The sequence below is a fragment of the Heptranchias perlo genome, chromosome 5 (assembly GCF_035084215.1).
Source record: "Heptranchias perlo isolate sHepPer1 chromosome 5, sHepPer1.hap1, whole genome shotgun sequence".
NCBI classification, from domain to species: domain Eukaryota; kingdom Metazoa; phylum Chordata; class Chondrichthyes; order Hexanchiformes; family Hexanchidae; genus Heptranchias; species Heptranchias perlo.
In genome coordinates, this window is record NC_090329.1 from 129,197,001 (window position 1) to 129,218,058 (window position 21,058).

The 21,058-nt window shown below is 48.6% G+C and overlaps 1 protein-coding gene across 4 annotated transcripts in view; it reads right to left on the reverse strand.

Moving 5' to 3' along the window:
- Window positions 1-21,058, reverse strand: part of disp1 (dispatched homolog 1 (Drosophila)) — a 360,433-nt gene that overhangs the window by 13,302 nt on the left and 326,073 nt on the right. For all 4 annotated transcript variants that reach the window (XM_067985195.1, XM_067985196.1, XM_067985198.1 and 1 more), the window contains one exon: window positions 3,608-3,637. In XM_067985195.1, the coding sequence (XP_067841296.1) occupies window positions 3,608-3,637 (30 nt within the window). The remainder of the gene's footprint in view (window positions 1-3,607; window positions 3,638-21,058) is intronic.

Sequence of the window (21,058 nt, forward strand, 5' to 3'; positions counted from 1 at the left end):
TGGATGGTGTCGAGCTTCTTGAGTGTTGTTGGAGCTGCACTCATCCAGGCAAGTGGAGAGTATTCCATCACACTCCTGACTTGTGCCTTGTAGATGGCGCAAAGGCTTTGGGGAGTCAGGAGGTGAGTCACTCGCCGCAGAATACCCAGCCTCTGACCTGCTCTCGTAGCCACAGTAATTATATGGCTGGTCCAGTTAAGTTTCTGGTCAATGGTGACCCCCAGGATGTTGATGGCAGGGTATTCGGCGATGGTAATGCCGTTGAATGTCAAGGGGAGGTGGTTAGACTCTCTCTTGTTGGAGATGGTCATTGTCTGGCACGAATGTTACTTGCCACTTATCAGCCCAAGCCTGGATGTTGTCCAGGTCTTGCTGCATACGGGCACGGACTGCTTCATTATCTGAGGGATTGCGAATGGAACTGAACACTCTGCAATCATCAGCAAACATCCCCATTTCTGACCTTATGATGGAGGGAAGGTCATTGATGAAGCAGCTGAAGATGGTTGGGCCTAGGACACTGCCCTGAGGAACTCTTGCAGCAATGTCCTGGGGCTGAGATGATTGGCCTCCAACAACCACTACCATCTTTCTTTGTGCTAGGCATGACTCCAGCCCTGATTCCCATTGACTTCAATTTTACTAGGGCTCCTCTGTGCCACACTCGGTCAAATGCTGCCTTGATGTCAAGGGCAGTCACTCTCACCTCACCTCCGGAATTCAGCTCTTGTGTCCGTGTTTGGACCAAGGCTGTAATGAGGTCTGGAGCTGAGTTTATGCTCACACAAGCCTCCTCCCACTCCTACTTCATCTCACCCTATCAGGATGTACTTCTATTCCTTTCTCACTCATGTTTTTGGGCTGTGAACAGGACTGGAACTGGCCGGGATAGATGGGGATTGTCAAATACTCTATGGGCATGATGGTGGTCTGCTGCTAGGCCTGGGGAAGCTGTTTGTTGAGGTCAGGGTTGGGTAGTGGGAGATAAGAGGGTGAATGAATACTCCGGCATTTTGCTTGATTACTCTTGAGGATCAGGCATTATTTCCTCAGGAGATTGAAGGAGTTGGACTCAGCACACAGACTGTGGAAGAAGTGAGCTCGATGGGCCAAATGGCCTTTTCTCGTTTTTTCTATTCTTCTGAGCTTCGAAATTGCTCATGGTGTCATTAGTGAGCAACCGGGGAAGCAGGTTTATAAGCCGTTCCTCGGTCCGTTATTTTAACATGGGCATTAAACAGTTTATTTAAGTGAGCTTCCATCTTTGCTAAAACAGCAGTCGAAGGAACTTGCTAACCATGCAGCTGCTAATGTTGCCTGCACTAATTCCTGGGTTACGCTGCCCTGAAACATGAAGTCAGGGGACACTGATTCACTCCTACAATGCCCGCGTTGACCTATCCACCTCGATCCTGTTACCTCGGTGTGCCACAGAAGGGATGCTGCATGGCAATGGGAGAGGACAGAGACGGAAAGAGAGAAAAGCAATCTCGCAAAATAATTGAAAGTTACCACTGAATCTGCTTTCACCAGTAATCTGGCAGCTCACTGGCACTCCTCACCTCCAGTCTCCAGTCTCCACTCTCTCTCTCCATTACAACCTCTCTCACCTGGCCAATTCCTTTGAGCTTTCCTCCCTCCTTTTGCTCCTATGCCATAAATATACCATCTTACACATCCTTCCCTTCCTGACTGCTCACTCACAATGCTGAAATCAAGATTCACTGCACCATCTCCCACTCTCAATTTATTCGTTCCCAGGACCTGAAACCACACCCCAGCCCCCCAAATCATCTTTCCTTTCTCCCACAATCTACAGGTTTTTAAACCCCTATTCCCGATCATCGCCTTCTCTCCTGCTCTTCAACCTTGATGGGTGTCCTGCACCACGGGACTTGGCATTTCAACCAGATTTCTCAATTAAGAAAGACATGTTCTGCATAGGAGCGTTGGGAGTTACTGGCAAATTCATCTTGCTCAGTATTTGAGACCACTTGCTCCAGGTTTCAGTGCTTAACATTAGCAATGGAAACGGGAGTGTGTCAGACTGTTATTAGACTATGCATAAAGGCTGGCAGCGGTACAACTATGAGCCCTGGGTCTTGCTGAGGCTGGAAATTCCTTTCAGGGACCCCTTGGCTCTGTTCAATTTCTGTGGCACCCACCCAAGGAAAAAAGCGAGGTTGACAGTCCTTTGTTTAGAGTGCTTCTTCACTACTTGAACTTCCTGTGACATGTTAGCAGACTGAACAAGCACAGACCACCGACTTTAGCACTGGAGCATGTTACACTGCACACACAGAAATGCCATGTAATCAAATGAAACAGCTACATGCAAAACCAACTGTGGTGTTTAAAAGGGAGATAGTTAGGTGGGAAGTAAGGGTATTAAGGGATAGGGAGGGGGTCAGGAAAGTGGGATGCTAACATATTGTCAATGGGCCAAATGGCTTATTCCTGATCCTATGGCTCTCGGTAACTCGGCTGGTTAAGGCAGTAAGTAGCTGAGCCAGACTACAGGTCCCAGCTTCAATCCCCCTGTCTGTGCTAAATTAACCAATCTCAGCTGGTGTTGAGGGTGGGGGAATAAATTTCCCATTATAGTTACCCAGCAACCACTGCCAGAGGCATGGATATGGGTGTCAGGTGGGAGCAGGATCGGACTTGGTTGAAAAATAAACACTACTTTTGGTCCAAGGATAGTAAAACAAATTTTGATTGTTTCCAGGCTATTGGAGAAACGATAGTCTCTCAGATTATACAAGTGTTCTCCAGTGTGCAGCAATTCTGTTACTGTGTTATTGTTACCTCCAGGTTTCTGCACCCAACATTGGATTCAAGGGGTCAAAGTGGAGGAAAGGATAGAAGTGTGGAACTCTCTCCTACGAAAAGCAGTAAATGCCATATCAATTAATAATTTTAAATCTGAGATCGATAGATTTTTGCTAGCCATGGTATTAAGGATATGGAGCCAAGGCAGGTAAATGGAATTAGGATACAGATCAGCCATCATCTCAATGAATGGTGGAACAGGCTCGAGGGGCTGAATGGCTTACTCCTGTTCCCATCGTAGTGTAACCATGACTTTCTTCCTTCTGTATTCTTGGTGAATATAGAATAATGCAGCATTTGTTGAAGTAACTGCCTGAAAGCAGATTCAGTAGTAACTTTCAAAAGGGAATTGGCTCTACAATTGAAAAGGAGAAATTTGCAGGGCTATGGGGAAAGAGCAGGGGAGTGGGACTAATTGGATAACTCTTTCAAAGAGCTAGCACAGGCACGACGGGCCGAATGGCCTCCTCCTGTGCCGTATGAGTCTATGAACAGTGTCATCTAATGGTGGGAGACTGGTACTGCACAAACTCCAGCTCCCCCCGCCCCTTCAAACAATAACCATTATACTGTAAATTGTGCAGACTAATTTGATGCTTTCTGCAGTTGCCAGCTCAGAATATCACCAGTTCATCAGACACAAGGCATATCGTACACTGCCCTGCACAGATGGCTACAGACCTCAGACTGAATCTGGGTGGGATCCTCTGTTAGATTAGGGCTTTGATCATGCACTTTGCCAGCAATTCAAGCATTCTCAACTTTAGCCACTCACCTTCGAGGAAATCGGAAGGGCCTCGGAGGTCTGAAAGGAAAACACAGAAGTACGTACAGTTAAACACATATACAAAAAGTATAAATAAAATGCATTTTCCCCCACTTCCCTGCCCCTCCCCACCTTTCACCCCAGGCAGGAGAGGCTAGGTCAACAATCTACTTCCAGGCCTCTAATAAGTTACTATGAGAGATGGCTGACAGTGATCACAGGAGAACTCTCCCTCCAATCTTCCTTCTGTGAAGTGCTTGATTCTACGTGTCACCTCCCCTCTGAAGCACCACTTAACATTTGAGACTAAACTAGCAAGAAATATAAAAACTGACAGTAAAAGCTTCTACAAGTATATAAAAAGGAAGAGGGTAGCTAAAGTAAACATTGGTCCCTGAGAGGATGAGACTGGGGAAATAATAATGGAAAACAAGGAAATGGCAGAGGAATTGAACAGATATTTTGTATCTGTCTTCACAGTAGAAGACACTAATAATATACCAATAATAGTAGAAAATCAAGGGGGAAAGGGGAGGGAGGAACTAAAAACAATCATTATCACGAGAGAAAAAGTACTAAACCAATGGGTCTAAAGGCTGACAAGCCCCCTGGACCTGATGGCTTGCATCCAAGGGTCTTAAAGGAAGTGGCTACAGAGATAGTGGATGCATTGGTTGTAATCTTCCAGAATTCACTAGATTCTGGAAAGGTCCCAGCTGTTTGGGAAACTGCAAACGTAACACCCCTATTCAAGAAGGGAGTGATAAGAAAGCAGGTAACTATAGACCAGTTACCATCCAGAGGATGCACTCCAGCAATTCGCCAAGGCTTCGACAGCCAAACCCGCGACCTCTACCACCGAGAAGGCCAAGGGCATTAGGCACATGGGAGCACCACCACCTGCACGTTCCCCTCCAAGTCACACACCATCCCGACTTGGAAATATATCGCCGTTCCTTCATCGTCGCTGGGTCAAAATTCTGGAACTCCCTTCCTAACAACACTGTGGGAGAACCTTCACCACATGGACTGCAGCGGTTCAAGGTGGCGGCTCACCACCACCTTCTCAAGGGCAATTAGGGATGGGCAATAAATGCCGGCTTTGCCAGCGACACCCACATCCCATGAACAAATTTTAAAAAACGTTAGCCTAACATCTGTCATTGGGAAAATGCTAGAATCCACTATTAAGGAAGTAGTAGCAGGACATTTGGAGACTCAGAATACAATCAAGGAGAGTCAACATGGTTTTATGAAGGGAAATCGTGTCTGACAAATTTATTAGATGTAAGGAATCTTACAACACCAGGTTATAGTCCAACTGTTTTATTTGAAAATCACAAGCTTTCGGAGGCTTTCTCCTTCGTCAGGTGAGTTCTTTGAGGAAGTAACGGGCAGGGTGGATAAAGGAGAACCAATGGATGCAGTATATTTGGATTTCCAAAAGGCATTCGATAAGGTGCCACATAAAAGATTACTGCACAAGATAAGAGCTCATGGTTCTGGGGGTAATATACTGGCATGGATAGAGGATTAGCGAACTAACAGAAAACAAAAATAAGAAGGGAGAGATCACTTTGATAGGATTGTACTACAGACCCCCAAATAGTCAACGGGAAATTGAGGAGCAAATATGTAAGGAGATTACAGACAGCTGCAAGAAAAATAGGGTGGTAATAGTAGGGGACTTTAACTTTCCCAACATTGACTGGGACAGCCATAGCATTAGGGGCTTGGATGGAGAGAAATTTGTTGAGTGTATTCAGGAGGAATTTCTCATTCAGTATGTGGATGGCCCGACTAGAGAGGGGGCAAAACTTGACCTCCTCTTGGGAAATAAGGAAGGGCAGGTGACAGAAGTGTTAGTGAGGGATCACTTTGGGACCAGTGATCATAATTCCATTAGTTTTAAGATAGCTATGGAGAAGGATAGGTCTGGCCCAAAAGTTAAAATTCTAAATTGGGGAAAGGCCAATTTTGATGGTATTAGACAGGAACTTTCAGAAGTTGATTGGGAGAGTCTGTTGGCAGGCAAAGGGACGTCTGGTAAGTGGGAGGCTTTCAAAAGTGTGTTAACCAGGGTTCAGGGTAAGCACATTCCTTATAAAGTGAAGGGCAAGGCTGGTAGAAGTAGGGAACCTTGGATGACTCGGGAGATTGAGGCCCTCGTCAAAAAGAAGAAGGAGGCATATGACATGCATAGACAGCTGGGATCAAGTGGATCCCTTGAAGAGTATAGAGATTGCCGGAGTAGAGTTAAGAGAGAAATCAGGAGGGCAAAAAGGGGACATGAGATTGCTTTGGCAGATAAGGCAAAGGAGAATCCAAAGAGCTTCTACAAATACATAAAGGGCAAAAGAGTAACTAGGGAGAGAGTAGGGCCTCTTAAGGATCAACAAGGTCATCTATGTGCGGAACCACAAGAGATGGGTGAGATCCTAAATGAATATTTCACATCGGTATTTACGGTTGAGAAAGGCATGGATGTTAGGGAACTTGGGGAAATAAATAGTGATGTCTTGAGGAGTGTACATATTACAGAGAGGGAGGTGCTGGAAGTCTTAACGCGCATCAAGGTAGATAAATCTCCGGGACCTGATGAAATGTATCCCAGGGCGTTATGGGAGGTTAGGGAGGAAATTGATGGTCCCCTAGCAGAGATATTTGAATCATCGACAGCTATAGGTGAGGTGCCTGAAGATTGGAGGGTAGCAAATGTTGTGCCTTTGTTTAAGAAGGGCGGCAGGGAAAAGCCTGGGAACTACAGACTGGTGAGCCTGACATCTGTAGTGGGTAAGTTGTTAGAGGGTATTCTGAGAGACAGGATCTACAGGCATTTGGAGAGGCAGGGACTGATTAGGAACAGTCAGCATGGTTTTGTGAGTGGAAAATCATGTCTCACGAATTTAATTGAGTTTTTTGAAGGGGTAACCAAGAAGATAGATGAGGGCTGTGCAGTAGACGTGGTCGACATGGACTTTAGCAAAGCCTTTGACAAGGTACCGCATGGTAGGTTGTTACATAAGGTTAAATCTCACAGGATCCAAGGTGAGGTAGCCAATTGGATACAAAATTGGATTGATGACAGGAGACAGAGGGTGGTAGTGGAGGGTTGTTTTTTGGACTGGAGGCCTGTGACCAGCGGTGTGCCTCAGGGATCAGTGCTGGGCCCGCTGTTATTTGTTATTTATATTAATGATTTGGATGAGAATTTAGGAGGCATGGTTAGTAAGTTTGCAGATGACACCAAGATTGGTGGCATTGTGGACAGTGAAGAAGGTTATCTAGGATTGCAACGGGATCTTGATAAATTGGGCCAGTGGGCCGATGAATGGCAGATGGAATTTAATTTAGATAAATGTGAGGTGATGCATTTTGGTAGATCGAATCGGGCCAGGACCTACTCCGTTAATGGTAGGGCGTTGGGGAGAGTTATCGAACAAAGAGATCTTGGAGTACAGGTTCATAGCTCCTTGAAAGTGGAGTCACAGGTGGATAGGGTGGTGAAGAAGGCATTCAGCATGCTTGGTTTCATTGGTCAGAACACTGAATACAGGAGTTGGGATGTCTTGTTGAAGTTGTACAAGACATTAGTAAGGCCACACTTGGAATACTGTGTACAGTTCTGGTCACCCTATTATAGAAAGGATATTATTAAACTAGAAAGAGTGCAGAAAAGATTTACTAGGATGCTACCGGGACTTGATGGTTTGACTTATAGGGAGAGGTTGGATAGACTGGGACTTCTTCCCCTGGAGAGTAGGAGGTTTAGGGGTGATCCTATAGAAGTCTATAAAATAATGAGGGGCATAGATAAGGTCGATAGTCAAAATCTTTTCCCAAAGGTAGGGGAGTCTATAACGAGGGGGCATAGATTTAAGGTGAGAGGGGAGAGATACAAAAGGGTCCAGAGGGGCAATTTTTTCACTCAAAGGGTGGTGAGTGTCTGGAACGAGCTGCCAGAGGCAGTAGTAGAGACGGGTACAATTTTGTCTTTTAAAAAGCATTTGGACAGTTACATGGGTAAGATGGGTATGGAGGGATATGGGCCAAGTGCAGGTAATTGGGACTAGCTTAGTGGTATAAACTGGGCGACATGGACATGTTGGGCCGAAGGGCCTGTTTCCATGTTGTAAACTTCTATGATTCTATGATTCTAAAGAGTCGGGATAAAAGGGTCATTTTCAAAATGTCAATCTGTAACTAGTGGGGTGCCGCAGGGATCAGTGCTGGGGCCTCAACTATTTACAATATATATCAGTGACTTGGATGAAGGAACTGAGTTGTATTGTGGCCAAATTTGCTGATGATACAAAGATAGGTGGAAAAGCAAGTTTCGATGAGGACACAAAGTGTCTGCAAAGGGATATTGACAGGTTAAGCGAATGGGCAAAAATTTGGCAGATGGAATATAATGTGGGAAAATGTGAAGTCATCCACTTTGGGAGGAAAAATAAAAAAGCAAAATATTATTTGAATGGAGAAATGCTATAAAATGCTGCGGTACAGAGGGATCTGGGTGTCCTCGTACATGAAACACAAAAAGTCAACATACAGGTGCAGCAGGTAATCCAGAAGGCAAACAGAATATTGGCCTTTATTTCTAGGGGGATGGAGTATAAAAGCAGGGAAGTCATGCTACAACTGTACAGGATGCTGGTGAGACCACACCTGGAGTACTGCGTACAGTTCTGGTGCCCTTATTTAAGGAAGGACATACTTGCATTGGAGGCAGTTCAGAGAAGGTTCACTAGGTTGATTCCGGGTATGGAAGGGTTGCCTTATGAGGAAAGATTGAACAGGTTGGGTCTGTACTCATTGGAGTTTAGAAGAATGAGAGGAGATCTTATTGAAACATACAAGATTCTGAGGGGACTCGATAGGGTAGATGTTGAGAGGATGTTACCCCTCATGGGGGAATCTAAAACTCGGGGGCATCGTCTCAGGATAAGGGATCGCCCGTTTAAGACGGAAATGAGGAGGAATTTCTTCTCCCAGAGGGTCGTGAATCTTTGGAATTCTTTACCCCAAAAAGCTGTGGAGGCTGAGTCATGGAATACATTCAAGGCTGAGTTAGACTAATTTTTGATCAGCAAGGGAGTCAAAGGATATGGGGAAAAGGTGGGAAAGTGAGTTGAGGTGAAAATCAGATCAGCCATGATCTCATTAAATGGGTCGAAGGGCCAAATGGCCTACTCCTGCTCCTATCTCTTATGGTCTTATGGTGACTCTGCCAGATCTGTAATACTGGGTGAGATACAAATCAGATCTCTATTGCTTGCAGTGTCCCACTCCAAATATTACGACAACTACTTGCATTTATATAGCATCTTTAACATAATAAAATGACCCAAGGCCCCTCACAGGAGTGTTATCAAACAAAAACTGACACCAAGGCAAAGAAGGAGATATTAGGACCGATGACCAAAAGCTTGGTCAAAGAGGTGGGTTTTATGGATGGCCTTTTCGGAGGAGGGAGAGGCGGAAAGGTTTCGGGAGGGAATTCCAGAGGCACAGCTGTCAATGGTGGAACGAAGGAATCAGTGGGGGGTGGTAGGAAAGTATTATTGTCACTCTGCCCGATGGTTCAGTGGGTAAATGTGCATCATAGTGTGGTACTGAGTTACACAGCCCACGAGGCTCACGGGCTACATCCGTGGTCTGTGTCAAGTTAGCTGATCTCAGCTGGGGCAGAGATAGGGGCTCAACATCGCCCATATAAGGAGAGGAAGATCGGGGTAAAGCTCTGATTACCACCCACTGCCAGATAGTCAAGTGAGGACAGGTTAAGGCTAAGCTTCATTGATTGCTCCCCTCCCAAACATTCATTGACTGGACTTGCACATGGAAACTACCACTGCTGCTCCCATACAACCAAACCCCAACACGAGTTACTTCCTTTAGCAGAGAAACTTGGCGGTGGTTGGAAAAAAAGGTGGGTATTTTTGGCCCCCGCCCATCCCCTGGGCACGATTACATTTGCAGTTTGGGAATAGTGCGATTTACCATATGCTCTTACAAGCAGCAATAATTGTTAAATAAATTTCCACTGGCCTCCAAATCCTCTAGTGTACGCTGTAATCCATAGCGTGGCTGAGCAGGCAACAAAACATATCTTAAACAATCTTCATCTCAGCTGTAAAAACAGATAGAATCAGCTGTTCGTCTGACACCGGCTTGTCTAACAGGGAAACTGCTGCCTTCACCTCCCCAGTTCAAACGCTTGGGCTGTTACAGATTCTATTTACTGTCGCTCGCTGCAACTGCAGTCAAACCTGAAGCGCAGATACTGTGGTTGGTTCCATTGCTGCCCTGCGTTCTGGGCTAGCAAAAACAAACAGAACAAAACCCTTAATTGTTTCCACGTGAACGCTGTCCGTTCTGCGGTGCGTTACATGAGGTAAGGCCCAACTGGTTCTTGGCACTGGGAACTGAGCACCACTGTAGCCATTAGTGTCTGCAGTGAAAAGGCTGAACCACCAGTAACGCCAGTCTCCACTCTCTTCCCCCTCCTCCAAAAAATGTTCTCCCTTCTTCTCGGGAAGCTTCTGCTTCATTCCGGGGCACCACTCCATGGGTGCTGGCAGCCATCTTGGTACCTTGTCCAAGCGGCCATTCTTCGCATGTGACCAGGCAGTGGCTGTTGACCAGGCTAGTCCAATGTGTAAGGGACATCACTGCCGAGTATGATGCCATCCTTACCCTCCAGCCTGAGTCACTGGGTAGCAATCAGGAGCTGGAACCTTGGCTGATTTCCGCTGCAGAGTCCAGGGGTGCTACAGCTATTTGTAGCCTCCCGCACCAGAGAGCGGCCAACTGCAAGTCATTTCTGTTATGTAAAGTAGTTATATTTTCCCATATCACCCTCTCTTTCCTTTCCCCGACCTCCAAACAGGAAGCTCACCTCTACTAAGAGGACAGTCAGGTACTCTGTTCCTGGGACTCCCTCTCTGATGACTTATCTGAGGAAGGATGTCCTTGCCATGGAGGGAGTGCAACGAAGGTTTATCAGATTGAGTTCCTGGGATGGCAGGAGAGGTTGGGTCGATTAGGCCTATATTCACTAGAGTTTAGAAGAATGAGAGGTGATCTCATTGAAACATATAAAATTCTAACAGGACTAGACAGACTAGATGCAGGGAGGATATTCCCGATGGCTGGGGAGTCCAGAACCAGGGGTCACAGTCTCAGGATACAGGGTATGCCATTTAGAACCGAGATGAGGAGAAATTTCTTCACTCAGAGGGTGGTGAACCTGTGGAATTCTCTACCACAGAAGGCAGTGGAGGCCAAGTCGTTAGGTGTATTCAAGAAGGAGATAGATATATTTCTTAATACTAAAGGGATCAAGGGATATGGGGAAAAAGTGGGAACAGGGTACTGAGTTAGACGATCAGCCATGATAATTTTGAATGGCGGAGCAGGCCCAAAGGGCCGAATGGCCCACTCTTGCTCCTATTGTCTATGTTTCTATGTTTCTATGACTCCCTTCCTGATGTCCCCCCGGAGAACTGCCTGCTCTCCATTGGATTCTGTCTTTAAGGCATAATCTTAAAATTAGAGCTAGTTCAGGAGTGATGTCAGGAAGTACTTCTTCACACAAAGGATAGTGGAAATCTAGAACTCTCTTCCCCAAAAAGCTGTTGAGGCTGGGAGTCAATTGAAAATTTGAAAACTGAGATTGATAGATTTTTTGTTAGGAAAGGGTATTAAGGGATATGGAACCAAGGCGGGTAGATGGAGCTAAGATACAGATCAACCATGATCTATTTGAATGGCGGAATAGGCTCGAGGGGCTGAATGGCCTCCTCCTGTTCCTATGTTAAGCTCAGGAGCTCTGCGTGGGTGGAGCAGCAGTGATGACTGTGCGTGACTATTGGGATGGAGCAGGCTTCCGGCATGCAGCTCCAGGGGGAGGCCGACCGAAGGCCGTGAGCAAAAGAGGGGATATGGCACTCCCGCAACTGACTGGCAGCCCGGGTGGGAGCAAGCTGTGCGGCTCCACCCTCAGCTGCAGAATTATCCAGGGTCAAGGGGGACCAAAGGGATTAAAATTTAAAGGAAGGAGGTGGAAGCTTCCTCAAAAAAAAATCATAAAATCGCAAACCACGCAGAAATATGAGCTCCATAAAAATATAAGAGATGCTGTGATTGAGAACAGATGGAGCTGTGAATAAACAAAGAGACCTCAATGGAACTAGGCCACATCAATTTAGCTCTTCAATCTAACTTTGATTATTCAAATTACTCACACAGCCTGTGGATCTTGCTGTGCGCAAATTGGCTGCCGTGTTTCCCACATTACAACAGTGACTACAGTTCAAAAGCATTTAATTGGCTGTAAAGCACTTTGGGACGACCCGAGGTCATGAAAGGTGCAATAGAAATGCAAGTTCTTTCTTTATGGTATAAACGGAACATGTAATGGCTCAGACTTGGATTGGCAGAGGATGCAATGCTCCCTAATCCAATGGGACGGCCTTCACTTCAACCAGTTGGGGCTTGTTGCCTACACTTGCCAGCTGATGGCCCATTGGTTGCAGCTGCTGAAGCCCAAATGTAGCATTCTCACTGTTGCCCTGGCCGAGACAAGCTAACTCAGCAGAGCAGCAACTGAATCCGGGACCTTCCTGGTCTACACCGGCTGAGCAGAACAACATGTGGATGTATCTATCGATCCTCTGTTTAATATACACAGCAACGCAATGGAATAGCTGGTACAAAAAGGGTGCTCCCAGCTGCCAGGCTCAGTAAAACTGGCAAGTTTGCTTGAACGTTGCTGTCAGGTGCTTGAGACCCATGCATCAAGAATCAGTGGCATGAGCATTCCACTAAACCCAAGGAAGAAGCAACTTTTAGTAGGAGGACCATAGAAGTTTATAGCACAGTATGAGCCCATTCAGGCCATCGTGTCTGAGCTAACTCTTGAGAGGGGACAGGGCAATGGAAGCTGTGCTCAGGAGTCCTGCATTCAAAATGAAACAAGATAACAGCCTGAGGGGTGACTTGAACCCTTTTCTGTCGCCATGAGGAAGGAAGACAGACAGACAGACAGACACGCATGCATTTCTATAGCGCCACTCACAACCTCAGGATGTCCCAAAGCGCTTTACAACCAATGAAGTACTTCTGAAGTGTAGTCGCTGTTGTAATGTAGGAAACGCGGCAGCCAATTTGCGCACAGCAATGTGAACAATGTGAGTTGTACATTAACGGTTCCAGGAACAGATTCTGAATCAAGGTCAGCAAAAGACTCCAACTCGAAGCAAGACCCTGAATTTGTTTGAGAAACTAAACAGAACAATTTCACCAGGGTATCCTCATTAGTGGAGTTACTACAGGCCCCTGCACCAGGATAAAGTTTTCTGCCTGGCCTCCAGAGGCCTGTGTGAGCCCTGAGGTCTGCACAGATCTTGGTGTTTTCCAAAAGCAGGCATTTCAGAAAAGCTTTTTTTTCCCCTGAAAGACAAACACAGTCCTGTTCCCAACATAATTAGTGCATTTTAAATGGTCTGGGGAGGGAGGTGGAATATACAAGTACAGCTATCAAATCTCCTCAGGCACTTTCCCCCCGTCCTGGGTTTCTGTTTTCGAAATGTACCTTCTGAATACTGTGAAATATGGCAGCTACTTCAAAGCGGCTGTTTAATTGATGGAGATATCTGAGCTATGCAATAATGAGCAAGTGAATCTCAGCGATTGATTGTTTTAGACAAGTGGGCAATCACCATCAGGAGGAGCGGGCGCAGCTGCGACCTCCCTGACCCAGCTGCCTCAGCATGTTCCAGTCAGGAATCACGGCACCAAACTGTCAGACAAGGAGATGGGCAAATCCACTCTCACACCCACCCCCCTCACCCGAACGGTACAACCTAGAGAGCAGTGCTACATTAAAACAGCCCAGGGCACTTCCCTTCACCCGCGTCCCTCAGTGGACCTGCTACTTAATCGAAGTGTGGGCCTCAATTCATAGATGGGGGGGGGGGGGGAGGAGGGAGGGGGAGGGGGAAGGAGGGGGAGGAGGGATGGGGAGGGGGAAGGAGGGGGAGGGGGAAGGAGGACGGGGGGGGGGGGGCGCGAAGGAGTGGCAGAGGGATGAAAAATAGAGAATTAAAGGAACAAAAATATCTCATGTTGCTTCAAGGCAGTGGTTTGTGGCAGCGCCCGGCAAATATTGATACGCGAGGGACCTCTTCTAAATACTGACACACTCCCAGGGACCCCCTGTAAATACTGACACACTCCCAGGGACGCCCTGTAAATACTGACACACTCCCAGGGACCCCCTGTAAATACTGACACACTCCCAGGGACCTCTTCGAAATACTGACACACTCCCAGGGACCCCCTGTAAACACTGACACACTCCCAGGGACCCCCTGTAAATACTGACAAACTCCCAGGGACCCCCTGTAAATACTGACACACTCCCAGGGACCCCCTGTAAATACTGACACACTCCCGGGGACCCCCTGTAAATACTGACACACTCCCAGGGACCCCCTGTAAATACTGACACACTCCCAGGGACACCCTGTAAATACTGACACACTCCCGGGGACCCCCTGTAAATACTGACAAACTCCCAGGGACCCCCTGTAAATACTGACACACTCCCAGGGACCCCCTGTAAATACTGACACACTCCCAGGGACGCCCTGTAAATACTGACACACTCCCAGGGACCCCCTGTAAATACTGACACACTCCCGGGGACCCCCTGTAAATACTGACACACTCCCAGGGACCCCCTGTAAATAGTGACACACTCCCAGGGACACCCTGTAAATACTGACACACTCCCGGGGACCCCCTGTAAATACTGACAAACTCCCAGGGACCCCCTGTAAATACTGACACACTCCCAGGGACCCCCTGTAAATACTGACACACTCCCAGGGACGCCCTGTAAATACTGACACACTCCCGGGGACCCCCTGTCAATACTGACACACTCCCAGGGACCCCCTGTAAACACTGACACACTCCCAGGGACCCCCTGTAAATACTGACACACTCCCGGGGACACCCTGTAAATACTGACACATTCCCGTGGACCCCCTGTAAATATTGACACACTCCCAGGGACCCCCTGTAAATACTGACACACTCCCAGGGACCCCCTGTAAATACTGACACACTCCCAGGGACCCCCTGTAAACACTGACACACTCCCAGGGACCCCCTGTAAACACTGACACACTCCCAGGGACCCTCTGTAAATACTGACACACTCCCGGGGACACCCTGTAAATACTGACACATTCCCGGGGACCCCCTGTAAATATTGACACACTCCCAGGGACCCCCTGTAAATACTGACACACTCCCAGGGACCCCCTGTAAACACTGACACACTCCCAGGGACCCTCTGTAAATATTGACACACTCCCAGGGACCCCCTGTAAATACAGACACACTCCCAGGGACCTCTTCGAAATACTGACACACTCCCAGGGACCCCCTGTAAATACTGACACACTCCCAGGGACACCCTGTAAATGCTGACACACTCCCAGGGACCCCCTGTAAATACTGACACACTCCCAGGGACACCCTGTAAATGCTGACACACTCCCAGGGACACCCTGTAAATACTGACACACTCCCAGGGACACCCTGTAAATACTGACACACTCCCGGGGACCCGCTGTAAATACTGACAAACTCCCAGGGACCCCCTATAAATACTGACACACTCCCAGGGACCCCCTGTAAATACTGACACACTCCCAGGGACACCCTGTAAATACTGTCACACTCCCAGGGACCCCCTGTAAATACTGACACACTCCCAGGGACACCCTGTAAATACTGACACACTCCAAGGGACACCCTGTAAATACTGACACACTCCCAGGGACCCCCCTGTAAATACTGACACACTCCCAGGGACGCCCTGTAAATACTGACACATTCCCAGGGACACCCGGTAAACACTGACACGCTCCCAGGGACACCCTGTAAATACTGATACGATCCCAGGGACCCCCTGTAAATACTGACACATTCCCAGGGACCCCCTGAAAACACTGACACACTCCCAGGGACACCCTGCAAATACTGACACACTCCCAGGGACACCCTGTAAATACTGACACACTCCCAGGGACCCCCTGTAAATACTGACACACTCCCAGGGACACCCTGTAAATACTGAGACACTCCCGGGGACCCCCTGTAAATACTGACATACTCCCGGGGACCCCCTGTAAATACTGACACACTCCCAGGGACACCCTGTAAATACTGACACACTCCCAAGGACCCCCTGTAAATAATGATACGCTCCCGGGGACCCCCTGTAAATACTGACACACTCCCAGGGACACCCTGTAAATACTGACACACTCCCAGGGAAACCCTGTAAATACTGACACACTCCCAGGGACCTCTTCTAAATACTGACACACACCCAGGGACACCCTGTAAATACTGACACATTCCCAGGGACATCCTGTAAATACTGACACGCTCCCAGGGACCCCCCTGTAAATACTGACACACTCCCAGGGACATCCTGTAAATACTGACACACTCCCAGGGACACCCTGTAAATACTGACACACTCCCAGAGACACCCTGTAAATACAGACACACTCCCACGGACAATCTGTAAATACTGACACATTCCCTGGGACACCCTGTAAATACTGACACATTCCCGGGGACACCCTGTAAATACTGACACATTCCAAAGGACACCCTGTAAATATTGACACACTCCCAGGGACCCCCTGTAAATACTGACAAACTCCCAGGGACACCCTGTAAATACTGACACACTCCCAGGGACCCCCTGTAAATACTGACACACTCCCAGAGACACCCTGTAAATACTGACACACTCCCAGGGACACCCTGTAAATACTGACACACTCCCAGGGACCCCCTGTCAATATTGACACGCACCTGATGACCCCTTGTAAATACTGACACTCTCTCAGGCGCACCCTGTAAATACTGACACACTCCCAGGGACCCCCTGTAAATACTGACACACTCCCAGGGACACCCTGTAAATACTGACATACTCCCGGGGACCCCCTGTAAACACTGACACACTCCCAGGGACACCCTGTAAATACTGACACACTCCCAGGAACCCCCTGTAAATACAGACACACTCCCAGGGACCTCTTCGAAATACTGACACACTCCCAGGGACCCCCTGTAAACACTGACACACTCCCAGGGACCCCCTGTAAACACTGACACACTCCCAGTGACCCCCTGTAAATACTGACACACTCCCAGGGACACCCTGTAAATACTGACATACTCCCGGGGACCCCCTGTAAATACTGACACACTCCCAGGGACCCCCTGTAAATACTGTCACACTCCCAGGGACCCCCTGTAAATACTGACACACTCCCAGGGACACCCTGCAAATACTGACACACTCCCAGGGACACCCTATAAATACTGACACACTCCCAGGGACACCCTGTAAATACTGACACACTCCCAGGGACACCCTGTAAATACTGACACACTCCCATGGACGCCCTGCAAATACTGACACACTCCCAGGGACACCCTGTAAATACTGACACACTCCCAGGGACCCCCTGTAAATACTGACACACTCCCAGGGACACCCTGTAAATACTGACACACTCCCAGGGACACCCTGTAAATACTGACACATTCCCGGGGACCCCCTGTAAATACTGACACACTCCCAGAGACACCCTGTAAATACTGACACACGCCCAGGGACAATCTGTAAATACTGACACACTCCCAGGGACACCCTGTAAATACTGACACACTCCCAGGGACCCCCTGTAAATACAGACACACTCCCAGGGACCCCCTGTAAATACTGACACATTCCCAGGGACACCCTTAAATACTGACACATTCCCAGGGACACCCAGTAAATACTGACACACTCCCAAGGACCCCCTGTAAATAATGATACGCTCCCTGGGACCCCCTGCAAATACTGACACACTCCCAGGGACACCCTGTAAATACTGACACACTCCCAGGGACACCCTTAAATACTGACACATTCCCAGGGACACCCTTAAATACTGACACTTTCACAGGGACACCCTGTAAATACTGACACACTCCCAGGGACACCCTGAAATACTGACACATTCCCAGGGACACCCAGTAAATACTGACACACTCCCAAGGACCCCCTGTAAATAATGATACGCTCCCTGGGACCCCCTGCAAATACTGACACACTCCCAGGGACACCCTGTAAATACTGACACACTCCCAGGGACACCCTTAAATACTGACACATTCCCAGGGACACCCTTAAATACTGACACTTTCACAGGGACACCCTGTAAATACTGACACACTCCCAGGGACACCCTGTAAATACTGACACACACCCAGGGCCACCCTGTAAATACTGACACACTCCCAGGGACACCCTGTAAACACTGACACTTTCCCAGGGACACCCTGTAAATACTGACACACTCCCAGGGACCCCCTGTAAATACTGACACATTCCCAGGGACCCCCTGCAAATACTGACTCACTCCCAGGGACACCCTGTAAATACTGACACACTCCCAGGGACCCCCTGTAAATACTGACACACTCCCGGGGACACCCTGTAAATACTGACCCTACTCCCAGGGACAATCTGTAAATACAGACACACTCCCGGGGACACCCTGTAAATACTGACACACTCCCAGGGACGCCCTGTAAATACTGACACATTCCCAGGGACACCCTGTAAATACTGACACGCTCCCAGGGACACCCTGTAAATACTGACACGATCCCAGGGACACCCTGTAAATACTGACACGCTCCCAGGGACACCCTGTAAATACTGACACACTCCCATGGACGCCCTGCAAATACTGACACACTCCCAGGGACACCCTGTAAATACTGACACACTCCCAGGGACCCCCTGTAAATACTGACACACTCCCAGGGACACCCTGTAAATACTGACACACTCCCAGGGACACCCTGTAAATACTGACACACTCCCGGGGACCCCCTGTAAATACTGACACACTCCCAGAGACACCCTGTAAATACTGACACACTCCCAGGGACCCCCTGTAAATACTGACACACTCCCAGGGACACCCTGTAAATACTGACACACTCCCGGGGACACCCTGTAAATACTGACACATTCCCAGGGACACCCTGTAAATACTGACACGCTCCCAGGGACACCCTGTAAATACTGACACACTCCCATGGACGCCCTGCAAATACTGACACACTCCCAGGGACACCCTGTAAATACTGACACACTCCCAGGGACCCCCTGTAAATACTGACACACTCCCAGGGACACCCTGTAAATACTGACACACTCCCGGGGACCCCCTGTAAATACTGACAAACTCCCAGGGACCCCCTGTAAATACTGACACACTCCCAGGGACCCCCTGTAAATACTGACACACTCCCAGGGACGCACTGTAAATACTGACACACTCCCGGGGACCCCCTGTCAATACTGACACACTCCCAGGGACCCCCTGTAAACACTGACACACTCCCAGGGACCCCCTGTAAATACTGACACACTCCCGGGGACACCCTGTAAATACTGACACATTCCCGTGGACCCCCTGTAAATATTGACACACTCCCAGGGACCCCCTGTAAATACTGACACACTCCCAGGGACCCCCTGTAAATACTGACACACTCCCAGGGACCCCCTGTAAACACTGACACACTCCCAGGGACCCCCTGTAAACACTGACACACTCCCAGGGACCCTCTGTAAATACTGACACACTCCCGGGGACACCCTGTAAATACTGACACATTCCCGGGGACCCCCTGTAAATATTGACACACTCCCAGGGACCCCCTGTAAATACTGACACACTCCCAGGGACCCCCTGTAAACACTGACACACTCCCAGGGACCCTCTGTAAATATTGACACACTCCCAGGGACCCCCTGTAAATACAGACACACTCCCAGGGACCTCTTCGAAATACTGACACACTCCCAGGGACCCCCTGTAAATACTGACACACTCCCAGGGACACCCTGTAAATGCTGACACACTCCCAGGGACCCCCTGTAAATACTGACACACTCCCAGGGACACCCTGTAAATGCTGACACACTCCCAGGGACACCCTGTAAATACTGACACACTCCCAGGGACACCCTGTAAATACTGACACACTCCCGGGGACCCGCTGTAAATACTGACAAACTCCCAGGGACCCCCTATAAATACTGACACACTCCCAGGGACACCCTGTAAATACTGACACACTCCCAGGGACACCCTGTAAATACTGTCACACTCCCAGGGACCCCCTGTAAATACTGACACACTCCCAGGGACACCCTGTAAATACTGACACACTCCAAGGGACACCCTGTAAATACTGACACACTCCCAGGGACCCCCCTGTAAATACTGACACACTCCCAGGGACGCCCTGTAAATACTGACACATTCCCAGGGACACCCGGTAAATACTGACACGCTCCCAGGGACACCCTGTAAATACTGACACGATCCCAGGGACCCCCTGTAAATACTGACACATTCCCAGGGACCCCCTGAAAACACTGACACACTCCCAGGGACACCCTGCAAATACTGACACACTCCCAGGGACACCCTGTAAATACTGACACACTCCCAGGGACCCCCTGTAAATACTGACACACTCCCAGGGACACCCTGTAAATACTGAGACACTCCCGGGGACCCCCTGTAAATACTGACATACTCCCGGGGACCCCCTGTAAATACTGACACACTCCCAGGGACACCCTGTAAATACTGACACACTCCCAAGGACCCCCTGTAAATAATGATACGCTCCCGGGGACCCCCTGTAAATACTGACACACTCCCAGGGACACCCTGTAAATACTGACACACTCCCAGGGAAACCCTGTAAATACTGACACACTCCCAGGGACCTCTTCTAAATACTGACACACACCCAGGGACACCCTGTAAATACTGACACATTCCCAGGGACATCCTGTAAATACTGACACGCTCCCAGGGACCCCCCTGTAAATACTGACACACTCCCAGGGACATCCTGTAAATACTGACACACTCCCAGGGACACCCTGTAAATACTGACACACTCCCAGAGACACCCTGTAAATACAGACACACTCCCACGGACAATCTGTAAATACTGACACATTCCCTGGGACACCCTGTAAATACTGACACATTCCCGGGGACACCCTGTAAATACTGACACATTCCAAAGGACACCCTGTAAATATTGACACACTCCCAGGGACCCCCTGTAAATACTGACAAACTCCCAGGGACACCCTGTAAATACTGACACACTCCCAGGGACACCCTGTAAATACTGACACACTCCCAGAGACACACTGTAAATACTGACACACTCCCAGGGACCCCCTGTAAATACTGACACACTCCCAGAGACACCCTGTAAATACTGACACACTCCCAGGGACACCCTGTAAATACTGAC